This window comes from Eleginops maclovinus, chromosome 9, assembly GCF_036324505.1.
Source record: "Eleginops maclovinus isolate JMC-PN-2008 ecotype Puerto Natales chromosome 9, JC_Emac_rtc_rv5, whole genome shotgun sequence".
NCBI lineage: Eukaryota > Metazoa > Chordata > Actinopteri > Perciformes > Eleginopidae > Eleginops > Eleginops maclovinus.
In genome coordinates, this window is record NC_086357.1 from 3,751,091 (window position 1) to 3,770,548 (window position 19,458).

Sequence of the window (19,458 nt, forward strand, 5' to 3'; positions counted from 1 at the left end):
ACAAACCTTTGAGCAGCAGATACTGTATATGAGCAAGAGGGTCAAAGTCTAAGAACTATTGGAATAAAGAATAATATGGACCCAATAGTATGCAAACGTCATGCAACAGTACATACTTTGTGAGGGTAGCTGCAGGACAAACTACAAGGAAAAAGAAAACTAATGTAATTTGGTGTGTAGAAGATTGCCTCTTCAACTTATCCCTTTAACATCCCAGACACCATCATAAGAAGTTCTAATTTCAGTAACTCAAATGGAAGAAAAAGCCACCAAGTTCTCGATGTGATTATTTATAGTCATCTTTTTACTCTCATATAAATTCAGTATTAATTGTGCTCCATTGGCATGGATCCACATTACTGGAAATTCCCATGTAGGGGTGGAGCCATTGTTTTTTTTAATGTAATGTGCCTGGGTCAGGATCAGCAAGCAGTGAAGTACTTTTAGAAAACTATACACGCACATGCACAAACCAGCAGACCAGTTAAATATGTTTTCCCTCCTGTCTCCAGCATGGATGCTGCCAGTATCGGCTTCATTGTTGTCATCGACCGGCGGAAGGACAAATGGAGCTCAGTGAAGGCCTCTCTGTCCAGGATCGCAGTAAGTTCTCCAACACATGGAATCATCATATACATACATTTGTACATATCTATAAATAAAGATCTAACACGGCAAAGCAACATTTTAAGCGCATTCAAATAGGCAAGGCAAGTTATTTTGGTACCACTTTACAATAAGACTACCCTTATAAAGGTTTCATAAAGGGTTATAATTAGGTTATTAATTAGGTTGTAAACACTTTATCAATCATTGAGAACCATTTATAAACCAGTTCTATCATAGTTTTCATACATCAACACAGGCTCACTATTTGGCAAGATGACTAAGCCTTATATCGGCTACCTAGCTTACTTCTTCTTCTTCATCAGCCAGCATCCTTGGTATCTGTTGTTCACTGAGTTGATTCTCCCCCCTTCCATCTTGATGTTTCTTTCCATTTTACTTTGTAAGTTAACGACTGTAAGAGCCAATTAAGCACACAGTCATATTTGGGGAAAATGTTTATGTTGGCTTGACATATTACATGGTGCTAAATATTATTTCATTTATACTATCGTTTTTGTATATTTTTGTAAACTGTGATATAGGTGGATTATGCTAAGGTTATGTTTCTGTGTACTACTTTTTCATATAAAATGCTAGGTTATCCTATTTCCAACATGGAATTAGGGCCTTAAACGCAGCTTTCAAGGCGGAGTTTTAGGAGCTATGCTAGGCTAGTTACATGCTGGAAGTCTGCAAGATTGGATTGCAATACGTTTTTGACCGTGTTTACTGTTACGTGTTATATCAAAACGTTAGGTCAGTATTGGACCGGACGAGATGTATTGTGGATGAAAATCACCTGCGTTGTACTTCTTTTGAATAAACCCTCGTTCAAGTTTTACCTGCCTCCCGTGACTACATTGAGTGTTCACCAAAGGTTTGGAATTAATTGGAACACCAGTCAGAACCAAGATACATTGCAGACTGAGTGGCCTAGGAACTTTGAACATTATTAAAACGGCCACTACAACGACGGGCAAAAAATTCAACTGAGGGAGCAAAGCCCCCTTTTGCCCCCTCGTGCCGCCGGTCCGCTCTGCGTGAATGATTAAATATGTTTTAGGTATGAATTCTTGTGACGTTAGTGTTGTGTTACTTTTAGCATGGAAGTAATATGGGTGGCAAGTTAGCTATATAATGCTGATAGACTACGTACGACCTTTACCGGTTAATCCTATTTAACGTCAACTCTAAATGTTCAGTTCCACTCCATCATTAAACACAATGGAATAAATTTTTGAATAATAATTTGAGCAGGAAACTTTGGATTCATTCTTGCTAAGCTGTCCCTAAAATACAAAACAAGAGAATGAAAGAAGTTAAAGACATTTATGGCTAATGTTACGTATTTAAAGTAATAATCCTAGGTAGTCTATTAGCATTATATAGCTAACTTGCCAGCAAACGCTAGCATTACATGCCACCCATATTACTTCCATGCTAACAGTAACACATCACTAACGTCACAACAATTCATACCTAAAGCATATTGAATCATTCACGCAGACACTTAGATTTGTGCTAGACGCCATGTTGAAGTTGACCTGTCAGCTCTGGACGGTGCAAAATCCTACCCTCGTGGGGGCGCGCTCATGTGATTGGCTTAGAATGGAGGAGACATCTGATTGGCTATAGATGGAACGCATTACAAGTACGAATCGGGTGACCATCAGGGGCAGACCTGGGCATATTACGGCCCGCGGGCCACATCCGGCCATTTGGGCTTCCCTGTCCGCGTGAGGTCAATCAGAACATGAATGAAAAAATATTTATGCCGTTCAAGCTATACAAGTGTGTTGCTTTTATTTTGAAAAACGTGTTTTTTTTACGTTTGGATGCACGTGCGTATTATACGTCCATGACGTGCGTATTATACGTCCATGACGTGCGTGCGTGAATAGAGACAAGTGATGCTGGCCAGCTAGCCCTCAAAATGTCAGCTCACACCAAAAAAAGAAAAGTTGACACCGAATGCCGCGTTTTCAACAAGACATGGACTGCTAAATATTTATTTACAGAAGTCAAAGGTAAAGCGGTGTGCTTTGTGGTACACAGGTCGATGTGTTAAAGGATTACAATTTGAATCGCCACTACGTGACCAAACACGAGGAGAGATACAAGAACTTGTCTGATGAAGAGCGCTCAAGGGAGTCGGATGCTTTGCTAGCTAAACTGCAAAACCAACAAGAACTTTTTACAAAACTTTGCACACCCAGTCATATCCCACAAAATCGCCAGAAAAAGTAAGCCGTTTTCTGACGGAGAGTTTATTAAGGAGTGTTTTGTGGACTCTGCAGCACTAATATGCCCGCAGAAAAAGGGCGCATTTGGGGACGTTCCCCTCTCCCGACGCACTGTAACGAGGAGGGTTGAGGACATCCCGGGAAATCTGGAGCTTCAGCTGAAGTACAGAGCGGTCAACTTTGACTATTTTTCTCTGGCTTTGGATGAGAGCTGCGATGTACGTGACACTGCCCAGCTACTCGTCTTCTTACGTGGGATAACTGCAGACTTCACAATCACGGAGGAGCTGGCAGCCATGCAGGCAATGAAAGGAACAACAACTGTCTGATTTGTTCACGGAGGCATGTTTGGATAAATTGGGACTCAAATGGGCAGTGGCAGTTCTACATGGAATTATACCCCGGGCAAGATCCCCTCTGACATTTTTTGCATTGTATTATACATCAGGAGGTGTTGTGTAAGTCAGTGTTAAAAATCAGCCATGTTGTTGATGTTGTAACTAAAATAGTTAACTTCATCAGAGCAATAGCATTGAATCACACAGTTTGTTGCACTTTTGGAGGAAAATGAGACTGAACATCGTGACATAAGCTACCACACAGCTGTCAGGTGGCTCAGCCTGGGCAAAGTGCTGAAAAATGTCAGGGACCTGAGAGGAGATTCAAGAGTTCTGCGTGAAGAAAGGAAATGACATCCCACAGCTGTTAGACGCAGACTGGCTGGTAGACCTTGGTTTTGCTGTTGATGTGACATCACTAATGAATGAACTAAATGTCAAACTGCAACGCAAGGGCCTTTTTGTGCATGAAATGTACAGCGCAGTGAAGGCTTTTATGAGAAAGTTGCAGCTTCTCTCAAGCCAAATGAAGGACAACATTCTCACCCACTTGCCAACACTGAAGGAAGCCGCGCCATCAGCTGATCACCTCCACAGGTACTCTTTCATGTTAGAAGCACTGCATGGTGAGATGTCAAGGCGATTTCAAGACTTCAACACAGTTGAGACTGACATGCACATGGTTTCTTCTCCCTTCACCTGCAGTGTGGATAATGCACCCAGTGATGTTCAGATGGAAGTCATTGACCTGCAGTCTGACACACTTCTGGCAGAGCACTTTAAGTCAGTCTCACTGCTGTATTTTTACTCTTCTCTCAAAGAGGGGAGCTTTCCACACCTGAGGAGGCATGCTCAGAAGATTGTAGTCCTCTTTGGATCTACCTACACATGTGAACAGAAATTGCAAATCTCTCCATGGACTCTCACCACAATACCTCACAGATCTCCTCCACCCTTACACTCAGTAACGTTACCTGCGGTCCTCTGACAAGGACCTGCTGGGCACTCCCCGCACCAGATTGCGAACTTTTGGAGACAGGGCCTCTCTGCCAATGCTCCCACACTCTGGAACAGTCTACCACTCCACGTCCGCTCTGCCCAATCACTGCCCATGTTCAAAAAGCACCTCAAAACATTTCTCTGCACTAAGTCCTTTGATCCCTTACCCCCACTCCCCTTTTCTCCTCCCTATTTGTAAAGCGACTGTGGTGACTATCCCAAAAAGCTAACTTAATTAGTCACCTGATGGTGGTTTGAGGAGTGTCTTAACTCGATTCCAGAAAGAATAAAATTGTGCAAAAATGATCTCTTTGGGTGATGTTCCCATTTATTGTAACAAAAAGGAAAGTTATTAACAAAACAGAAATGTACCATGTAGTTGATTATGATTGAAGCAAAAATCAAAGATCACTGGCTTTCTCTCTGGCTGTCGTTGGGTAAGAACTGTGTGTTCCCCACCACCATTCAACTCAAAACTAAACATCCCCTCATTTGAGGCAGCTGCTGCTGGGCAGCTGCTGTGTGGTAACCAATCAAACAGAAACAGAAAAATACTACACCCTTGTGGTCAAGATAAAGTACTTGCACAAAACACTAACTAAAGAAAGGCTCCTACAGCGACCTTGGGTACCATGAAAGGCGCTATATAAGTTTAAGTTGTTATTATTATTATTATTATTATTATTGTCAGTGAGGAAGTTCAACAAATCCAGATACATATCCTCTATCACTGATGATCACCTCTCAGCTGTCCTTCGCATATCCACCTCAGACATTCAGCCAGATTTCAATGCACTTGTTCAAGCCCAAGCCAGACTGATATCTCTTACTGAACAATAAAATGAACTGAAAAAAATTAAAAGCATGTATTGCTTTTTGTATAAAGTTGATCAATTGCATATCTTTAACATACTGCAAAACACCTTTTCAGTGTTTGTGAAGATTAGTTAAATATAAAATGAAACACTGATGTAATGATTGTTTTAGTTTTTACTGTTTATTACTTCTATAGGAGTATTTTCAAATTTGACCTACAACGCAATTTCATATATTTATATAAATATTTACAGAATATCCTTATTCTTCTGATAACCAGTAGCAGCTAATCAAAATATATAATTTACTGCTTTTTACAATGGGAGAAAATGAATATTGAGCAGAATTAAGTTCAAGTTATCACTGGTTCGTCCCTCCAACACAGTTCAGGTTTCTCATTTGGCCCCTTGTAAAAATTAATTGCCCACCCCTGGTCAGGGGAGTCTCAAAACACCCACACAGGAATGCACAACGATCCATGCACAGAAAGCAGGTTGAGTATGCAGGTTCAGCGGTTTGACACGGAAAACAAATATGTGTGGATCAAAAATACACATGTAAAACTTTTTTCTGTATTTGGATTTTATTTACATATATGTGAAACTGAACATATTTGTGTGTGCATTGAAAATACAAGTGTGAATCCTTCTGTGTGCATTCGTGAATTATGAGACTGATCTGACCCCATATGCTTTTGGAATCAATCCCTGTCGTGGTTCTCTGCACAGCTTCTTTAAGTTTTAACATTTTTTTTATTTGGGGAGTGCTGAGAGACAGAAAAGACTGGACCAAATATTTGCATTTTAATTGTAAATTAGTTGTTTACTTTTTCTGATTAAGTCTCAAAGGGCTTCAGTGGTTGAAAACTTACACTTTATACTCAGTGCTATGATAAGCTGAATCAGAAATGTATTGTTGGTTTTGTGGTTGTTAATAGCATTTACCAAGCAGCGAGAAATCATTCAAGGACATAAATGAACAGCGGTAATAAAAAACCGACAAACACACATATTTCAGAGTTTCTATTAATAATCTGACACTCCGCTTACTTACCTTTTCGTGTCTTACTGACCTGTCACTGAGTCAGATTTCAGACTGAAAAGCTGTAATCATTTGACTCTTTAAAGTGTTTGATAGGCAATACTGTAAATGCATTCTGGTCCCAGGAATATCCTGCTGGTGGGTGTAGCCTGTTTGAATAAAATGACAGGATTGGATGTATGTAAATGTGCATGTTGCCGTGTTATCCAGGGGGCGTTTCCTGGAAACCTGCAACTGGTGTTGGTGCTGAGGCCATCCAGGTTCTTCCACAGGGCCATATCAGACATCGGGCTCAAGATGCACAAAGACGAATTCAAAATGAAGGTACCGGTAAGAATGCTTCAGTACCAACAACTATCAACTGCAATCATTGGGAACAATTACTTCTCTTTTTGCTGAACAGTTTTTAGAGACTCCAACTAAATGCATGACAAATAAATGTTGCATGAAAAAAAAAAACAGTGGAATTTTTTGTGTCAATGACAAAACCCTCCCCAGTTAATATTCAGATAATGATCGAAAACATGCACTGAAGAACTCAAGTTCAGTAAATTACGGTCTAGCTGAAAATAAAGTTCAAATAACATTGTTTGCTGTTATATTATTTGTTTTTTTGTTCCAGTAAATACACATGCCTTCCTTACATACATGAATTAAATGTTGGGAAAGAAATGCTAAAGCTCCTATATATTCATTTCTGGGCTTAAAACATATAGAATCTATACCACGGTGACTCTAAAATTTGGCAACCAGCTTGTAAATGCCATGTTTGAATCTTTAACAATGGAAAATAAAAACCCCAGTAGTTTCTAAAACCCACAAACATAAAATGGAAGGAAAAAGATACCATCACCTCATATGAACCACATCCTGTTGTATGCATTGCAAACTGCCAAATAATGTGTGCAACACTTTTATGCACCTTCACACCCCAGATGTGTTAACACTAGTAATGATAAGAAAGACATAAAGGTTCACATAAACGATGACTAAACCTGTGCTGATATCACATTTTAGGAGCATATATTGAGCCAAAAAAAACAACCATCTGAGAACTGTGTAACTAACAGGAAGTATAACTTGTTCATAATAGTTGTGATTTCAGTGCTATGGAGGCAGCGTTGGGCGGCAGTGGCTTAGTCTGTAAGGGCTTGGACTGGTGTCCAAAGGGCCGCCGGTTCACGTCCCAATTGGACCAGAAAAATGGAGTGAGCTGGTAGCTGGAGAGGTGCCAGTTCTCCTCCTGAGCCACTGCCTAGGTGCCCTTGAGCATGAAACTGCTCGGTGGCACCGGGTACCTGGCAGCCTCCCTGCTCTGCCGCCTCTCCTGCATGTGTGTGGTTGTTTGTGCGTGTATGTCATCCTTGCTTGTGCATGTATATCCTCCCCGTGTGTAAACACTACAGAGTGGGGAAAGATATTTCCCTGTAAAGGATCAATAAAGTATATCTTCTTCTTCTTATTATTTCAAATGGGTGCTCCAGTAATTTAGTATTTAATTTTCTATTTATTTAGAGGACTCAAGAGATACATTTTAAAGGAATGGTCGAAGTTAATGCAGCAGAGACTGGGATAGCTGGCTTTTGGTCCCTAGTATGAGACTCCAAGAACACTGAAGCCTAATGTTTCCTCAATGCATCTGTCGTTTTCATGCCTGATAAATGTCTTTCAAACAAATGTCCTAAATTTTAACTCAGTATTTTAGCTGTTATTGTTATGACAAGGCGGACCAAATCCTGCTGATAAACCTATCCTCAGGTTGTTCTTCTCCTGTTCATGATATCAAACTGAACTAGAATGGTAGAATCAGGGAGCTTCCCTTACAGAGACTGACAAGCAACTTCTTTGCTGTTGAGGCTGGTTTACCAATTAACCCATTAGTGCTACAATGAGTCTCACTTTTACACAATGTAGGTCGCGATCAAGCGCTGGAAGTGACCTACTGAATGTGTTGCAGATCGTGATGCTGAACTCATTGTCAGACCTGCACAGCTATGTGGATAAAGGCCAGCTGACGCGGGAGCTCGGAGGAAGCCTGGAGTACTGTCACAGTCAGTGGATACACCACCGCACTGTGAGTCAACACACTGAACCACAAACCGTCCAGCTTCATTTAAATATTAGTGATTCCAATTTCCAAATGGTGTCCTTTTTTTCTCCAGGCTGTCGAGAACTTTGCCATGACAGTGAAAACTACAGCCCAGATTTTGCAGAAGTTTGGGTCAGTCCTGGCAGAGACGGAGCTGCCCAATGACGTCCTATGCACCAAAGACCTGCTAACAGCACACACCGACCAACACACCAACCTCAAGGTTCATTCAATACACCCGCACATTCTGACATGGACAATACATGTATGCATTTCTGTCTGGTTGGGGTGAAAGTGTAGCTTCAATTGTGTGCCACTGCATGAGTTTGCAGCAAGGTGTCCAGTTTACCATAAAAAAAAGTCAAGATAGACAAACACTCATCCTTATCTTACTGCCTGGTCTACCATACAGTTGCCTTTTTACTACTTGTGGGTTATACATTAGCTACCGTTGGTTGTCACTTATCTAGTCAAAAATTAACAGGAAGAGGCAACTTCTTTTAACATTGCTCCTAATTTGGCAGAGTAGGGTTAGAACAACTATACTTTGGACAACCTACTGTCCTGTAAAGTCAGCACAGACAGGATGGTCTGCTTTTGGTCAATGGAATTTGCTGATCAAGGTTTATGATGAAGACAATGGAAATTGACCTAATCTCTTCAAGCAAATCCACAGCGTATTCCTCTAAAATAACTCTGAAATGTGACCAGGCTTATAGCATGAAGGCACTTCATGTGGCCCTCACTTCTGACAATGTGTTTCTCTCTCTCTATATGGCCATTATAAAGCTTCAGACGAGCCTTTCCAGTTCAAAGAAAATAAGTAGAGCCCATACAGTATAGCATGATAGCTTTTAAACTATCTAAAAAAGCAAAACAGAACAGGACTTTCAATCCCGACACAGAAGAAAAACAGGAAATTAGGACTTTCATACAAGCAGAACTGATGAGAGGATGAAGTTCACAGTGTACAGGTGGTTGCGGGGATGACGAAAACTGGGATCATGACACAGTAGCTTGTTAATGTATGTAATAGACTAGAGAATTGAAAGGCTGTTGATATGATGGTCAGCATGTGCTCCACTTTACTTCAAGTACTAAAGATTCATTGCAGAAGACAAAAACAACAGTCACTTTTTTGGAGAGATCCAAATGCAATTGGTGGTCAATTATTTGTTGAGAGGTTGTTATCCCCATGCTTAAGAGAGCAAATGCATGTAGTGCTTCCCCTATGTGACATGGTATCCTGTCACATACAGTACATGTATGTAACATTTAGCTTTTCTACAGATGATTTTAACATTATTTCCAATCCTTCTATGTTTCTCAATCAGGATGAACTGAAGCTAGCTTTGAAGCAGGGCACCACCTTGTTAGGGTGTATCAAGGAACAGGCTGCTAAGTCAGAGAACCACCAACTGAACCCAGATGAGATGGAGAACCAAACCACTGTGGAAAGGTGACAACGCTTTTTTCTACCTTACAAAATGCATATCAGTCTTTATCATTGCACCGCAGTACTATAATCATTTAATAACTCTCAATGTGTTTCTAATCATGGTCCTCTTGTATGTTTCAGGCTCCTAGCGCAGCTGGATGAGACGGAGAATGCGTTTGAACAGTTCTGGACTAAACACCATCTGAAACTGGAGCAGTGCCTGCAGCTACGCCACTTTGAACAGGACTTCAGAGAGGTATATCTGTAGATCTGTATGCCTCAAAGCCCGGCTACCTTTGGCGAGCAATCTTTGGATCTTGCCGATTTCTTCTCCTCCCACAGCTTCAAAAGACGTCAGCTGTAGAGTCATATTTTGAAATCATTCAGAAAGTGCACTGTACGGCTGAGTGAAGTTTGGACTTAGTAAATACATCAACTCGGCTTCACATCCTGCCAGAGACCTCAAGTTCTGAAAAGTTCAGTGTTGTCTTGTTGTAAAATGTGTTAATTCAAACATTGGATTTGATCATTTGATGATGTGGGCGGTGGTGGCGAAGTCCATAGGAACTTGGCTTGGGAACCGGAAGGTCACTAGTTCAAATCCCTGAGGTGTCCCTGAGCAAGGCACTGTTCTCTACACTGCCCCCCAGGCACCGTACATATGGCAGCCCACTGCTCCTAATACTGGGATGTACATTTTCCCTCTGTGGGACCATTAAGGATTCCTTCTTAGTCTTGATATTGCAAAAATGTATAATATTACACGATGGACTAACAAGTGACTAACAGAATAATTTTCTCTGTCTTTTCTGTCTTCTGTGTCGCTGTTTCTGTCCCCTCTTTGGTTTTCCAGGTCAAAGTGTCTCTAGACAGTCTGACGGAAAGTCTAACCGGCCTATCCGATATCGGGGATTGTGTGGCCAGAGTTGAATATCTGCTTAAAGAACTGAAGACACTGGAGGAGAAGGCCCTGGTCAGTTGACACACACACAAACACACACAAACACACACACACACACACACACACACACACACACACACACACACACACACACACACACACACACACACACACACACACACACACACACACACACACACACACACACACACACATCATTGGCCATGCCAATTTGGTGTTCAGTATCTTGCCCAAGGACATTAACATATTTAACAAATAGTCCACAAACAATCTGATACGTGGACGAACCCTCTATTTTCTGAGCCATAGCAAATTATTTATTTAAATATTATATTTTTTTACATGCCACTTTTTAGACTGTGGGCAATCCCAACGGGAGCAATTTGGGGTGAAGTGTCTTGCCCTTGGACACAACGACATGCTTACTACAGTGGGACTGGAGCAGGCTTTCCCCTGTTCCAAAGATCAGCGCATTACCCCACTGGGCCACAACCTCCTGTCGCACTGTGAAACGCACGTTACACATGGCGAGAAGCTAACTGTATACCAGTTACCTATAAATCAGAAATGTCCCCTAAAATCCTTTTGTTTACAAGCCACTATCATGAAAAAATAATTGAGTTTAAGATATAAACAATAATTTTGATTGGTGTTATGGTCAGCATCATACAACAAAAGTGAGAAACTATAACACTTATTATTTCAAAAGTATTTATTCCTTACCTCAATCTAAGTCATGACAGCTCCTTGAATAATCTACCACCCGCTTGATCAGAAATCAATAATCACAAATGGTTATTTTGTCAAGCTTTGTACAGCAGTGAGTCCAGGACAAGTTCTCCCCAGTAGACCCTTCAGATGGCGGCCATGATGAATTCTGAAACATGTTTATTTTAGCCCACGCTAGAGAAGGCCCAGCTCCACGCCCTGCACGGTGACCAGCTGATCCAGAGCAACCACTACGCTGTTGACTCCATCCGACCCAAGTGTGTGGAGCTCCGGCAGGTCTGTGACGACTTCAGCAACGAGTCCAAGAAAAAGACGGATGTCCTGTCCAAATCCCTGCAGATACACATGGGCATTGATAAGGTGAGAACATGATATCATGTACAGATGTCACAGCCAGAAAACAAAAGCTTCCCAGCACTTGGATTATCTCTCATTGTATTTGGGCTAAAGGTTTCTGACTTTTTATGTATACTTTGTTATGATGTCTAAGATCTTACTCAAATTCTCATCTGGCTTTTATCATATCTTCAGTGTTTATTTTATTTTAAGGTATTATATTGAGTCTTTATAATATCAAAACAAGGCTAAAACCTCGACCCCTAATTTAATTAAGGTGGTGAAGAGGTAAAGACTATGTTCTTGAAGGTCCTTATTGACCCCAGTGGCATGTTCTTCCAGGATTTGGGATTATATGTGATGGTGTTTTGTTCTCTACATTAACTTTTTGCCCTGTTTGAATGTTTCCTCTGCTCAGGTTAACCAGTGGTGTGAGTCTGGCATCTACCTGCTGGCCTCCCTGGCTGTGGATAGGTGTCAGTCACAGGAAGGGGCGGAATCAGCACTGGCGGACATAGAACGCTTTCTGGAGTCTGAGGAAAAGAACCAACTGACTGAACTGAGGAACCTGCACAACCAGGATGAGGTCGTCCTGTCTGAGGATATCAAGGTATGGAACACAAACGCAGTAGTTACCATGCTGACTGGATGTTGTGTTTGAATGATGATGAGGAGTGCTGATGGTGAGTGTTCTGCCTGCAGGCCAATGCCCTGAAGGCACTGAAGCGCCTGGAGGACGTACAAGAGATGTTCCAGAAACGGCACGTCAGTCTGAAGAGGCTGTCGGCTAAACAGACGAGGCCTGTCCAGCCTGTCGCCCCGCGGCCCGAGTCCTCTCCGAAAAAGCCGTCAATGAAAACCCCCCCCAGGACCACAGGGGTCCAGCAGCGTGAGTTGGATGTTGCCTTAACTTGTGCCTCAGATGATCAACCTTGGGTAACTCCCAACTGTTTGAACTCTTCTGTCTGTGATAAAACACTAGTGCTTGGTCCTCTGAACTTCTTGTAGCACTGGCTCGCAGAGCTTCTGATAACACCAACAGTGGCAAGCCGCCAGCCGAAGATCCCAAGAAGAAGAACACACGCAAGGCCAAGGGAGGCATCAAGGTACCCTCCTGCAGTCCCACTCTTAAATCTCTTAAGAACTTTAAAGATTTTTTAAAGTTCTAAACATCACAAATTAAAAAAGAGTAACTGACTGTGACACTGGGGCAAGGTTTGGTCCCACAAATATTGATACTTCTATAGGTACCAGTCCATACTACGCACTTCTTGATCTGTTGTTGGGCCTATCCCGCTGGTCCCAAAGGCAATTTATGGATAGAGTAAATGGATAGAAATGGAGGATTTGAAGTTTGTATTTTTTCGTCACCCATGTGCACAGCATAGCACACATAGTGACATTTAGACCCCTCATTTAATCCATCCTATCATGGATCAATGGCCAGCTATAGCGTTGGATGCCATTATTAAAGACAACAAATGCAGCATCTTGCATCTCCTAGAAAAATCTAGAACATGTTACGTAACTGATCAGTAAGAAGAACGTTTATGATGTTTTGCTGTCAGCTCAAACAGTATACTTAGTCCCTCTGTGGCACCTTCAGCCTAGCCTCATAGAAACCACAACTAAATGTCTTTATTTTTCCACAAGAAATGTTGCTTTCAAAATGCCTGACAAAGAAGTGGATATTATTACCTTTCAGTTAAATTATTTTTAGGTTTATTTTATTGTATTCCATAAACTACTGACAACATTCCTCTGTGTCAGAATTCAACAGACACTGGAATGGCTGCCATACATGTAGAGATAAAGATTTAAGAAACATTTGGAGTGGTCTCTTCATTTCTTCTGGAGCTGTATATTAATTTACAGTAGTTCAGTGCAGTACAGTTCTGCAAGGTTAATCATGACACAAGCTTTTGCATTAAAGGCTGCTGACAGAAGAAAAGGTCATCTGTGGATTTACCATTAGCCTAGTTACATATTCACAAAGGACTTGATGACCATCTGAATGCAAACACCTGGTAAAGACAATATATCTACTGGCTTTGGTTAGTGGATTGACTGGAACAATGAAGAGCTCTATTGGGACCAAGCTGAAAAAAAAGACATTGTTTGCATAATATACTAGCTGCCCTAATAATTAACTGAATGTGTGTTTGTGCGCCACAGATTGAGGTGATGCACGAGGAAAGCCAAGGAGGCTCCACACATGTTATTGTGACCAATGACACGGAGGAGAGTCTATCCGACAGACGCAGGTATGGACAGAATACATCGCTCAAATGCAGTTTTTCACCTAAAAGGAATTTCACTGATAAAACAACAGGATTATTCTATAGGTTTGTAAACAAGTTGTGAGGTCAAATGGCACAGCAGCAAAAACAGAGTGGTGTCAAAAGTTTCATACTTCACTGAAAAGTTAATTTGAATTGTTATACACTAGAAGCTTCAGGTTTCCACATCCCACTTCTACTAGTATGTGTATTTCAAAAGACACACTGAGGAACAGGGTCCTTTCTGTATGACCAGAACCACAGAAGACTTTCACTTAAGGGCCCTAAGGGTTTCTTTGACTTGACTTTAATCAGAGAGAATGGGTACCATAAAGTTGGTTATCATTTCTTATAACTATTACAGGTAACCTGTTGCTTTGAATAAGAGCAGCATGCAAGTGGAAAATTACTATTCATACAAAATCACATTTTAGATATGTATAAAGAATTTCTTTAAAAAAAAACAGCAAACAGAGTTAGGTATTTAACATTTTTAGCAAAATCAATGAAAGAAAATGTACAAAAATAAATATGGGAAATGAAAGAGATAAAAAATAATATGTACCATTAAAAACATTTTATATATACAGTGGGGCAAAAAAGTATTTAGTCAGCCACCAATTGTGCAAGTTCTCCCATTTAAAAAGATGAGAGAGGCCTGTAATTTTTATCATAGGTATACCTCAACTATGAGAGACAGAATGAGAAAAAAAATCCAGGAAATCACATTGTAGGATTTTTAATGAATTAATCGGTAAATTCCTCTGTAAAATAAGTATTTGGTCACCTACAAACAAGCAAGATTTCTGGCTCTCACAGACCTGTAACTTCTTCTTTAAGAGGCTCCTCTGTCCTCCACTCGTTACCTGTATTAATGGCACCTTTTTGAACTCGTTATCAGTATAAAAGACACCTGTCCACAACCTCAAACAGTCATACTCCAAACTCCACTATGGCCAAGACCAAAGAGCTGTCAAAGGAGACCAGAGACAAAATTGTAGACCTGCACCAGGCTGGGAAAACTGAATCTGCAATAGGTAAGCAGCTTGGTGTGAAGAAATCAACTGTGGGAGCAATTATTAGAAAATGGAAGACATACAAGACCACTGCTAATCTCCCTCGATCTGGGGCTCCACGCAAGATCTCACCCCGTGGGGTCAAAATTATCACAAGAACGGTGAGCAAAAATCCCAGAACCACACGGGGGGACCTAGTGAATGACCTGCAGAGAGCTGGGACCAAAGTAACAGAGGCTACCATCAGTAACACACTACGCCGCCAGGGACTTAAATCCTGCAGTTCCAGACGTGTCCCCCTGCTTAAGCCAGTACATGTCCAGGCCCGTCTGAAGTTTGCTAGAGGGCATTTGGATGATCCACAAGAGGATTGGGAGAATGTCATATGGTCAGATGAAACCAAAATAGAACTTTTTGGTAAAAACTCAACTCGTCGTGTTTGGAGGAGAAAGAATGCAGCGTTGCATCCAAAGAACACCATACCTACTGTGAAGCATGGGGGTGGAAACATCATGCTTTGGGGCTGTTTTTCTGCAAAGGGACCAGGACGACTGATCCGTGTAAAGGAAAGAATGAATGGGGCCATGTATCGTGAGATTTTGAGTGAAAACCTCCTTCCATCAGCAAGGGCACTGAAGATGAAGCGTGGCTGGGTCTTTCAGCATGACAATGATCCCAAACACACCGCCAGGGCAACGAAGGAGTGGCTTCGTAAGAAGCATTTCAAGGTCCTGGAGTGGCCTAGCCAGTCTCCAGATCTCAACCCCATAGAAAATCTTTGGAGGGAGTTAAAAGTCCATGTTGCCCAGCGACAGCCCCAAAACATCACTGCTTTAGAGGAGATCTGCATGGAGGAATGGGCCGAAATACCAGCAACAGTGTGTGAAAACCTTGTGAAGACTTACAGAAAACGTTTGACCTCTGTCATTGCCAACAAAGGGTATATAACAAAGTATTGAGATGAACTTTTGTTATTGACCAAATACTTATTTTCCACAATCATTTGAAAATAAATTCTTTAAAAATCCTACAATGTGATTTCCTGGATTGTTTCCCCCATTCTGTCTCTCATAGTTGAGGTATACCTATGATAAAAATGACAGGCCTCTCTCATCTTTTTAAATGGGAGAACTTGCACAATTGGTGGCTGACTAAATACTTTTTTGCCCCACTGTAAAACAGTGTTCTTGATTATAATTTCTGCATCACTGATATACAGTATGTTGCTGTGGGAAAAAGCAGCAACATGCTGCATACAGAACGTAGCCTCCATACTACGGAAATTGTTAGTATTTGTGGTTTCCATTCACTGCATAGTGATAGACTCTAATCTATTATTGTCAAGGAACCATGAAATGGATTGCACAGATTTAACTTTGAATGAAAGAAATTGGTTTTAATTAGAGAAATATGATGATTTTACATTGAATACCTGAGAGACACTTTCATGGAGGCGGCATGCACACATAAAAACACAACCAAATGTAGGAGCGTCTTAGGCAAATTACTTAAAGCCCAGAGGCTCAGTTCTTTCTGAGGAATTTGCATTCCACGTCATGTTTTCTGACTCATCAACTTCAGGTCATTTGCATTAGCAGTTCAGTACACGGGATGTGGATGTATTAGTAACATCACATGTACAGAGAACATCACAGTGCAGGGTCACGGCTACACTGACATAAAACAAATTTGTCTTTTAGTCAAAGGGTGTGTGTCTAGCCTAGATAAGACCCATTTACTTCTTAGGATAATCTGTCTGTTCAATCATGAATACTTGGATTTAATTGAAATATAATGTTGTGTCTGGTGGAAACATGTGGAAAACATAACAACATGTTAACATTATTAAAAAACAAAACACTTGTTTATTTAAAATGTTAACAAAGGCTTTGTAATATATGTTTGCTCTGATAATTTTACTGCCTGGGTAACAGTTAGTGTATCAGGAAATCCTTAACAAAAACAAAACACCCATATATAGAGTAGGTTTACTTCACATGTGAGGCCTGTTAATGGCACAACATGTAATAAAGGAACTGAGCTTGGTCATGTTGGTCATGTTTGTTTTCATTACCTTTTTATCAAATGTAGGAAAATACACTGGCCGACAGGTGTACACTTGTTACAGCAGCCAACAACATTTCCATGTGCGCTACAGTTTCATGAACAATACAAATTAAAAAACATGTGTATCTGAACACAAGCAAATTAAATAACATCTTCACCAACTTGACGAAACAAGTGCAACATTAACTCAGAGCGCCAACGTCACAATGCAAATAAGAAAAAGCTCAAAACACCACAGAAACCCGAGGACAGTTGTCACTGGAATCTTCTCTAAAAATGTACATTTTATCAACTAATTTTAATAATGTATCGCATGATTCCTTCTGATATTATTGCAGATCTGTTGTCAGCTACCTAGCTAACGTAGTTAACTTAGTCATTTCAAATATACTGACAAGACACTAACAGTTGTGAAACAGGCAAACTGTGCCAGCAGTGACAGTTGGATAACTTTATAATGGATGTGGTTTGTGCTGTTGTACCACATTTGCACGCCACCGAAGACAACCTTTTATGAGCTGAATTTACCCCTGCAGCTGTCACTTCAAATGGTATTCCAAATTCAGCAAAAGAAAAACAGCTTTATCTTTGGATTGGTCACATTTGGTATTTTCGAGGACACTGATATGTTAACTATTTTGTTATTTAGGTTACTACTAATGGGTTATTGTCTGGAAGGATGTCTGAAAACCAAATTAAAACAGATTAGAATAAACAAATTTTGACTTGAGGAATACCAAGTTTCCACTAGTGAATGCTTTCCATATGTGGACCCAAATTTGCTTGCTCCTCAGCAGTAAAAAAAAATGAGGCCAGAACTCCCACACACTGCTGGTGATTCACCCAGTTTGATGTTTTAAAAGGAACCTAAGGAAACAGGAAGCACTAGATCGGCAGTGGGGAGGGAGAAAAGAGTCATAGGAAAATTTGACGGCATAGTAAAATCAGAAAGAGGAAACAGGTGATGCTCTTGGTCGGGTGCTGTTTTCCACAGAAAAACTCCAGTTTAAAAATAACAACCCAGTGAAACTTTCAACTTCCAGAAGGTCAGCTGTTTCCCTCGGCTCAAGATTTGGTAGCAACAGAAACAGCTAAAAGAGAATGAATATAAAACGTATATGAGGCAGGTTGCTAGAAAAACAACCAAAATATGATTGATATTGTGACTTTGTAGTTGTTGAATGTGTAAAAAAAGCAACTATTGGCTAAAATATTAATTCAAGGTGATGATTTTCTTATAAGGTTAAAGATAAACAGCTGATACTATTGTTCTACACCCTGGAAACAAAATTTACTTGTGACAAATGTTCACAGTCACTTTATGGCTTCTTTATTCAAGCCTAAGGAAGTGAAATACAACCCACAAGTTTAAAGCAAATATAAGAGCAATGTTTCTTTTAGAAAATATATATTTTGCATAGGAGAAATATTTTGCTATACTTTATAATGCATCATAAAGTGTTGCAGTGGAACAAAACTGTAGATAATTACCCTGCAACCTACTGTACATTCTGTATCAAGTGTTCCGTCTGTACCTTGGTAGGGTGATTCACTCATCTGGCATCGTTTAGCTCAGTCTGGCCGGATATAGCTTCCTACCCATCTGGCTGAGCTGTTTTCTCAACAGAAATTGCCTGGTGAACTCTGTCAGCCTGTCTACAGTGAGTCAGTTCGAGCAAAGCTACTAGTGCAACATACAAAGTTCAAAGAGTTTCTGACCGTGGATAAATGATACAGAAAATGCCAATAAAATGAACTTTATAGACTCAAACAGGAATACAGGAATGTGTTTTTAAGCCACTTTTTTCTAAATGGTTCCTGTTGACGTTGCATAATCAGTGCTGCAATGATCATTATCATCATATCTTCACCATATGGAACCTCATGGTATGGTGATGTTGATGTATGATGTTGTCTTGCAATAGGTTGTTCTGTTTTTTTTTCTAAAGGCAAATTGACAACATCCATCAATTATTTTTATTTGATCTAGTGACTAATATTTGAGTCTATGACATTTCCATGGTGACATATTTAAATGTTTTGTTTGTCCAAAACGAAAACGAAAGAGATTCATTTTAAAAGGACATAAAACACATTCAAAATTATTTGTTTTTTACCCTCTTTGCCATCTTAAACCAGTTATCAAAAAAGTGGCCATTCTCTTTTAATTGACTAAGCACTTAATCTGCTAATTGTTTCAGCTTTAAGTGACCTACACAGAACAATATGGTTACTGTTCTTGAGTATTTTAATAACATTTGAAAGATTGTTCCTCAGAATTTGTGATCTACAAATATTCAAGTTATTGATCTTAAAATGCTGAATTTAGGGCTTGATTGGACATGTATGCAGAGCACAAAAATAACTTTTCCATTGCCTCAGGTTGATTATATTTAACAACTAGTTTTGACGATAAATCTCGAGACTCTAAACAAAATGACTTCAGAAGTAAGACATAAAGCCCTCGTGTGAAAGAACAATTGTATTTTACCTGTATCTTGTCCCTTTGAAAAGCGATCCTATTGAATGAAGACCA

At 40.3% G+C, this 19,458-nt stretch overlaps 1 protein-coding gene, 1 long non-coding RNA gene and 1 pseudogene across 5 annotated transcripts in view; 2 read left to right on the plus strand and 1 right to left on the minus strand.

The window, feature by feature from the left end:
* Window positions 1-19,458, plus strand: part of mcf2l2 (MCF.2 cell line derived transforming sequence-like 2) — a 114,460-nt gene that overhangs the window by 37,625 nt on the left and 57,377 nt on the right. For all 3 annotated transcript variants that reach the window (XM_063891725.1, XM_063891726.1, XM_063891724.1), the window contains exons 4-15: window positions 513-603; window positions 6,257-6,376; window positions 8,004-8,120; window positions 8,209-8,358; window positions 9,470-9,594; window positions 9,715-9,829; window positions 10,427-10,546; window positions 11,393-11,584; window positions 11,979-12,170; window positions 12,263-12,449; window positions 12,569-12,666; window positions 13,736-13,824. In XM_063891725.1, the coding sequence (XP_063747795.1) occupies window positions 513-603; window positions 6,257-6,376; window positions 8,004-8,120; window positions 8,209-8,358; window positions 9,470-9,594; window positions 9,715-9,829; window positions 10,427-10,546; window positions 11,393-11,584; window positions 11,979-12,170; window positions 12,263-12,449; window positions 12,569-12,666; window positions 13,736-13,824 (1,596 nt within the window). The remainder of the gene's footprint in view (window positions 1-512; window positions 604-6,256; window positions 6,377-8,003; window positions 8,121-8,208; window positions 8,359-9,469; window positions 9,595-9,714; window positions 9,830-10,426; window positions 10,547-11,392; window positions 11,585-11,978; window positions 12,171-12,262; window positions 12,450-12,568; window positions 12,667-13,735; window positions 13,825-19,458) is intronic.
* Window positions 3,289-4,178, plus strand: LOC134869708 (general transcription factor II-I repeat domain-containing protein 2A-like; annotated as a pseudogene).
* Window positions 11,190-14,458, minus strand: LOC134869815 (uncharacterized). Of its 2 annotated transcripts, XR_010166458.1 has the most exons (3): window positions 12,197-14,458; window positions 12,009-12,093; window positions 11,190-11,557 (listed from the first exon to the last, which is right to left on the minus strand). It is a non-coding gene; the product is annotated as an uncharacterized LOC134869815 (long non-coding RNA). The 2 variants fall into 2 exon arrangements; XR_010166457.1 differs by having other exon boundaries at window positions 11,190-12,093.